Source organism: Hyalella azteca, unplaced genomic scaffold (assembly GCF_000764305.2).
Source record: "Hyalella azteca isolate HAZT.00-mixed unplaced genomic scaffold, Hazt_2.0.2 contig6593, whole genome shotgun sequence".
In the NCBI taxonomy this organism is placed as follows: Eukaryota; Metazoa; Arthropoda; class Malacostraca; order Amphipoda; family Hyalellidae; genus Hyalella; species Hyalella azteca.
The window spans coordinates 1-6,982 of record NW_025936750.1 but is presented as its reverse complement, the minus strand read 5'-3'; the positions used below and the strand labels follow the sequence as shown (position 1 = coordinate 6,982).

The 6,982-nt window shown below is 36.3% G+C and overlaps 1 protein-coding gene across 1 annotated transcript; it reads right to left on the bottom strand.

Moving 5' to 3' along the window:
- Window positions 1-3,521: 3,521 nt before the first annotated feature.
- LOC108678033 lies at window positions 3,522-5,412 on the bottom strand (the record flags this gene model as incomplete). Its single annotated transcript, XM_018166368.1, has 4 exons — window positions 3,522-3,728; window positions 4,174-4,419; window positions 4,918-5,013; window positions 5,295-5,412. Coding segments are annotated over 4 exons (667 nt in total), but the record flags the coding sequence as incomplete, so codon positions are not given.
- Between the last annotated feature and the right edge of the window lie 1,570 nt (window positions 5,413-6,982).

Here is a 6,982-nt window from a genome sequence, read left to right as displayed (position 1 = left end):
CCGTCCGTCTGTCCGTCCGTGACTTCACGTTTTCGTCGACGAGAAAATGCGCTCTCTGTCACTCACTGCAGTGAGTACTGAGTTATATTTTTTATCTTCATTTAGATAAATTTAAGGGAATCGAGAAGAAATTTTATAATTTTATATTCAAGGTGTAACCAAGATACTCAGACAATTCTACAAAAAATTAATGAAGTTTTAACAATGTCAATGAAGTTTGAATCCAATCACAAAGAAATTTATAATACTCCCTCTTCAATATCGTAGCTTTCACGGCCGAATTTATTTAATTTCAAGCGGTTTTCTAATTCAAATAAGATTTATAATGTTCCGTGCTTGAAGTATTTTAAACTTCATTAAAGTAGAAACTCTTTCCAGAGAACCATGTCACTGCATTTCAATTACATATGTTCGCTCATTAATATAACAGTCCTTTAAACGAAATGAACACACAATCTTTCGGCTTTATTTACATGTACCGACATAGTTAAATCAGACATAATGTCAATTTGTCATTCTAATGTGATGTGCGCTGAATTTAGTTTATTTATTATCTTTTTATTTTTAATATATAGGTTTAGATCTATAAAATGCTTAAGGTCTAGAGAGCTAAAGACCTCACCACGCTTGATATTATGCAGCCAATCAATCTGCACCTATCACGAAAAATATATACTATATTATACTTGAAGCATTTATTTTGCTGAAGATTGAAATTCTGTACTCTGATCCTCCAACACACACCCAAAACATGAATTCTCATAAAATTTCGTAAGTTGACCCTATTCATGAATGGTGGTTTGAAAACCAAAATTTTTGAATTTCAAAAATGCTTGACCTCAGGAAATTTTGCTTCTCTGTTTAAAAATGAGGTGTACAAAATTTCAGGTCAATAGGAAAAGTTTTGGAGGTTGTACTATCGATTTGAATTTTATGATATTGAGACATTGCATTTATTGCTTAATTGTCTTGAAATTTTTGATGATTCACTTGTTAAATCTGCTTACATAAATGTAATGCGCTGATATTTGATTTATATCATGTTGGATAACATATGAATATATTTAAATATCAAATCTAGGAATAAATAGAAGTTTCATGGATTTAAATTTGAAGAAGTTTTTATTTAATTTAAATATTTAATTATTTGATAAATCATTCCCAATAAATAAATACCAGCTCAAATTCTTTTCCTATCGACCTAACTATTTTCACAGCTTCTTTTCACACAGAGTTNAAAATTGTTATTTGCACCATTAATGATATTACAAATTTTATTAATGATAATGTTGTGTCATGCATTGATGGCGCTATAGCACTAAAAATTATTATTTGCACCACTAATATTATTACCTATATTATTATTGATAATGTGTATCATCTTTTGATGGCGATAGAGCACGAAAAATTATTATTTGCACCATTGTTATTCTTACAGATATTAATATTGATAATTTTGTTTCATGCATTGATGGCGATAGAGCACTAAAAATTGTTATTTTCACCATGAATATTATAACAGATATTATTAAGGATAATGTTGTTTCATGCATTGATGGCGCAATGGCAGAAAAGTTATTATTTGCACAATCAATATTATTACAGATATATTATCGATAATGATGTATCATGCATTGATGGCGCTATAGCACAAAATATTATTACATGTACCATTATTGTTACTACAGATATTATTATTGATAATGTTGTGTCATGTTTCGATGGCGATAGAGCATGAAAAATTATTATTTGTAACATTATTATTATTACGGATATTATTATTGATAATGTTGTATCATGCATTGATGGCGCTATTGCAGGAAAAATTATTCTTACCACCATTATTATTATTACAGATATTATTATTGATAATGTTGTATCATGCATTGATGGCGCTATTGCACGAAAAATTATTTCTGCACAATTAATATTATTACAGATATTATTATTGATAATGCTGTGTCATGCAGTGATGGCGATAGAGCTCGAAAAAGTATTATTTGCACCATTAAAATAATATTATTTGCACCATAAAAATTATTTCTGTACAATTAATATTATTACAGATATTATTATTGATAATGATTTGTTATGCATTGATGGCGCTATAGAACGAAAAATTATTATTTGTACCACTAATATTGTTTGTGTTATTACATGACGTACAAGGCTAAAATGTGACGTGCTTATCTTAGTAAAATATATATTTTTGAGCAGTGCATGTTCATTTAATTGTTCATGTTTTCTCAATAACAGCGATAGGTACACTTTTTTGTCTTGTTTGGGGATGGAATACAGACAAGACATGTGAATAATGTGCTTTATTTTACTCAAGTGAGTACGACGGTTATCTATATTACTCTACTGTCATTATGTGTTATATCGCAAATCAATTTTCACAAGTATTGAAAATAAGTATGCCAAAAAAAGTAAAAATTATGCCAAAAGAAGTAGACCAAAAGTGTTACATCAACCTTGAGAGGAACCGGCTCAGTGACCGCAGGAAGAAGGTCGTGTTTGAACGTGTACATTACTATGGCATTAATGAACATTAATGAACATTAGTATGGCATTAATGAACGTGTACATTAGTATGGCAGAAGTGTTACACCAACCTTGAGAGGAACCGGCTCAGTGACCGCAGGGTGAAGGTCCTGTTTGCTAGCCTCCCTGAGCAGATGCTTAGCGACGTCTAGAAGTAGAAGAAAATGGATTGATGTTTGAATAGCGATCGCGTTAGATGGGAAAACATTTTAAGAGATATTTTCGGTTATTGATTGGTGAATTATAAAACAATAAAATAAGATATAATGGCGACATATTTTCGAAAATAAGTTGTGGAAAACTAGCCTCATTTGGAAACGTAAGTTATAAAAGTGAAATGTATAATTTTTCTCAATAATACCACGGAATTAATTACATAGATAGTTAAACGATACGTTTTAATCATGGTTGATAGATATTTTGGATATGTTTCGATTCAGTTATGTAATGAATGTTACATCGATGGCAGGTCAAACTGACAACTGGTAAATGATTATTCGAGTCTACAAGAAAGACCTAAACTTAAAAAGCAAAGACCTGGCATGCTGGTTCTGAAACTCTATGGCACTGATTATTTTGTTTGTGATTTAAGCCACTCTGAAATATTATAAGGCACTCATTGTACACTGAAAATTTTTATTTGATACGTAAATAATCGAAGCAATGAATCCTAATCTTCTTCCTTTGAAGGAAATTAATGAATCTTTTGCCAAAAAAGATATGTCTTTCCTCAAAAAATATGATCAAAATCCTTCCGTAAGCCAGATCAGGAAGCGGGTTTTGGATACATCAAGTCAAAAGGCCAGCTTTCAGATCTCCAGGAGACAAGTCTAGACTCTAGGTCTAGAGCATAATAAGAATCGACGACAGGCCAACCCAGCCTATTCTGCGCTCAGCCCACACCTACAATCGGCGACAGACCAACCTAGCATATCCTTCACTGCCAATTTGTTGTGTCAACAGCCATGGTCACGTACCATCTTCCTGATAGTCTGCTGGACGCGGCCAGTGAGCAGGTTTGTAACGTCGCGCACGACCTTCTCTTTGTTAGCGCACGCGTCGAAGATGACGGCCCCGGCCTGCACGGTAGGGGTGGGAGTCTCACCAGGGACTCGGCGGGCTTTTCGCGCCTCTTCGTTCACGCGCGACAATGACCACAGGAACGCCTCGACCTCTTGAATGCCCTGGAAAGCGTATATTTTACATGCAAGCTGTTGATTTCATCTAACATATAAATATAATTTGAAAATTTCCAACAAAAATCGACGCATGGCAAATACTCTTTTCGCTCCTTGTCATCCACGCGCGACAATGACCACAGAAACGCTTCAACCTCTTGAATGCTCTATAAAGCGTATAATTTACATGCAAGCTGCTGATTTCATGTAACATATGAATAAGGTTTGAAAAAATTTCCCACAAAAATAGGACGCACGGCAACGACTCTTTTCGCTCCTCTTCATCCACGCGCGACAATGACCACAGAAATACTTCAACTTCTCGATAGCCCAGTAATACGTATATTTTACATGCAGGGTGATGATTTCAAGTAATCATGTAACATATGACTGTAACTTTTCACTTTTTTCATCGCCACATTCGTATTCCTCGTATTATTCTACTTCTTACCTGGTCTCCTCTCAGAGGTCCGCACTCGAGAGGTTTATTGCCTGTCGTATGGACGTTGAGTGCCGCCACGATGTAGAGTTTATCAGGAGACTCGACGAAGATGTAGTCTGTATCCTGATGGGTGCAGGAGGCGGCACAAGAGGCCGTACAAGAGGAGGGCAGTTCGTCTAAAGATACCAGCCTCCTATCAGGACCTTCGGCAATGGGAGTCTTCATCGACAGTTCGCCGTTGAAATAACGACCGATCTGTAAAAAATTTCAGCTCCGTAAACAATGAAACAGTTGGATCTTTCAAAGTAGTAGGACTGTGTGGTGAAAGTCCCGCAAGTTGAAGCTATTTCATTAATATTGTGAAGTTATTTTACATTGAATGTCACTACTGATTTCGATAATCTTACTCGACGGTTTCAAGCGGGTTTCAACACTGCAGTGGAATGGAACAGTTGTGATATTTTGCAAATTTAGGCTTTTCCATCAGATATAATTTGGTTAAACGGTAAAAATATATTCAGAGCGACAATAGGCATTTATCTGAATACAAAGTTTGGGCCTGTTAAGTAATAGAGTATCTCTCACAAGTATTAGGTAATGCATTACGCGTTACAATGGAAAACTTTTATTCCAGCCGTGAAGAATCTTTGAAAGCCTCTCATATCAAATAGTCACTTCATATTAATTAGATGCTACATTGAATATTCAATGATACACCAACCTTCAAACTATTATTTATACATGGTTCATTACCTGGACGTAATTGAGCTGAGAATTTTCGCTGGCCGCAGAGTTGAGAACTGGAAGGGCGAGGGAGGAGCTTACTGGAGTTCTTTGTACGTTCAAGACCTGAAAGATATTCATTACACTCATCACTTAAATTAATAGTACATATTCGAACATAGCACATATTTATTTTCATGTAAATTGTACTTAAACCTCAACGCAGACTATTTAGGATAGATCTACCCGGAATTACAGTCAGCGTTTGCTCGAAATATCACAACTTGGAACTCAGCATGGGCATACATGAATAAATTAGCATGAGTGAACTTCCATCTACGTCAGTATCAACAATTAAACAATTAGTTAAAGCCTAAGACTTTATTGTCTCTGCATAAAATCATCACCTCAAGAGGAGCATTGCCGTGAAAGTTTTCAGTGAACTGGAAGAACTCGCGGGGCTTGTCCACCCTCGACACCTCTGTGTTGCGGAGGAACTCGTTCAGCACCGTACGCCTGCGCCACCTGCAGGGGAGAACATGAGGAGAAATGTGATAAATTATACGTAAATGCGTAATATGTTTTTTAGGATTTGACATAAATTCGTACAAAATTATAAACCAAATCTTTCATTTATTTCATCAACAGAAAGGCCAGTAAAGCTGATGGATTAGATATGAATATTAGCAGCTGGGCACCACTACTTCACTGGATACCGCTACAGCTACATGCTCTAAATGTAGCGGGCGCTATCGCTACGCTCACTAGATTGTAGCGCCGCTACCGCTACTGAAAATGTAGCGCGCTACTGCCCACCTCTGAATATTAGTCAGGCGAAGCCAAAAGAGGGGCGAATATTAATTTGTGTAAATCAGGGTGATGGTGAGTGTATAAATATGAACTCGTAGCGCCAAGTGCATGCGGTGATGACCACAATTGACCAGTTACTGTTAAGACATGGTTAGGTATCAGATTTTGTTCGAGTGCACCTAGGGAATGAAGAATTACTAACTAATCACCTGGTACAGCTAGAACATGGCTCGTTACTGGTTATAGCCCGAGTACACCTAAAATATGGTTCGTTACTAGATGTTGCTTAGGCGCACCTAGAACATGGCTGGCTACTTGGTATTGCCCGGGAGCACCTAGAACATGGTTAACTACTAGATATTGCCCTAGTAAGCATAGAACTTAGCTATTTACTAGATATTGCTCTTGTGCACCTAGAACAAAGCTATTCACTAGATTTTACCATGATGCACCTATTGTTGTGGCGACGTTATTGGCATTGACGGTAGTCTAATGAATCAGTAATTATATTATTTCGCTCATCACTCGCGTTTAACGTATGTGAGAAGCCATACTTAATTAGTGCGTGCTTATTTTAAGCCTTTATTAAAACAAATGTCTTGTTTTGTACGAAAGTTATGGGACCAAACGTGATCACAAGCACCACGGATGAAGTCTAATCAATTTACCGCTACGTACAGAGCGAGTCTCCTTTACCTTTATTAAAACAAATGTTTATTTACCTTTATTAAAACAAATGTCTTCATTTATGCGAAAGTCACGGGAAAAAACGAGATCACAAGCACAACGATGAAGTCTAATAAGTTTACCGTTACAGAGCGGGTCTCTTTACCTTTATTAAACAAATATTTATCTACCTTTGCTAAAACAAATGTCATTATTTGTATCAATATCATAGCACCAAACGAGATGACAATCACAGCAGATGGAGTCTAATCAGCTTACCGTTACAGAGCAAGTCTCCTTTACTTTTATTTAAACAAATGTCATTATTTGTACAAAATTCATAGAACCAAACGAGATGACAATCACAACGGCCGAAGTCTAATCAGCTTACCGTTACAGAGCGAGTCTCCTTTACCTTCATTAAAAAAATATTTATCTACCTTTATGAAAAAACATGTCATTATTTGTACAAAATTCATAGGAACAAACGAGATCACAATCACAACGGCTGAAGTCTAATCAGCTTACCGTTACAGAGCGAGTCAACGGACGCGTGCAGAGCGGCCGAGAGCACCGCGACCGCCTCAGCTGTGGGGGCGACACCCTGAGCTATCCTCAG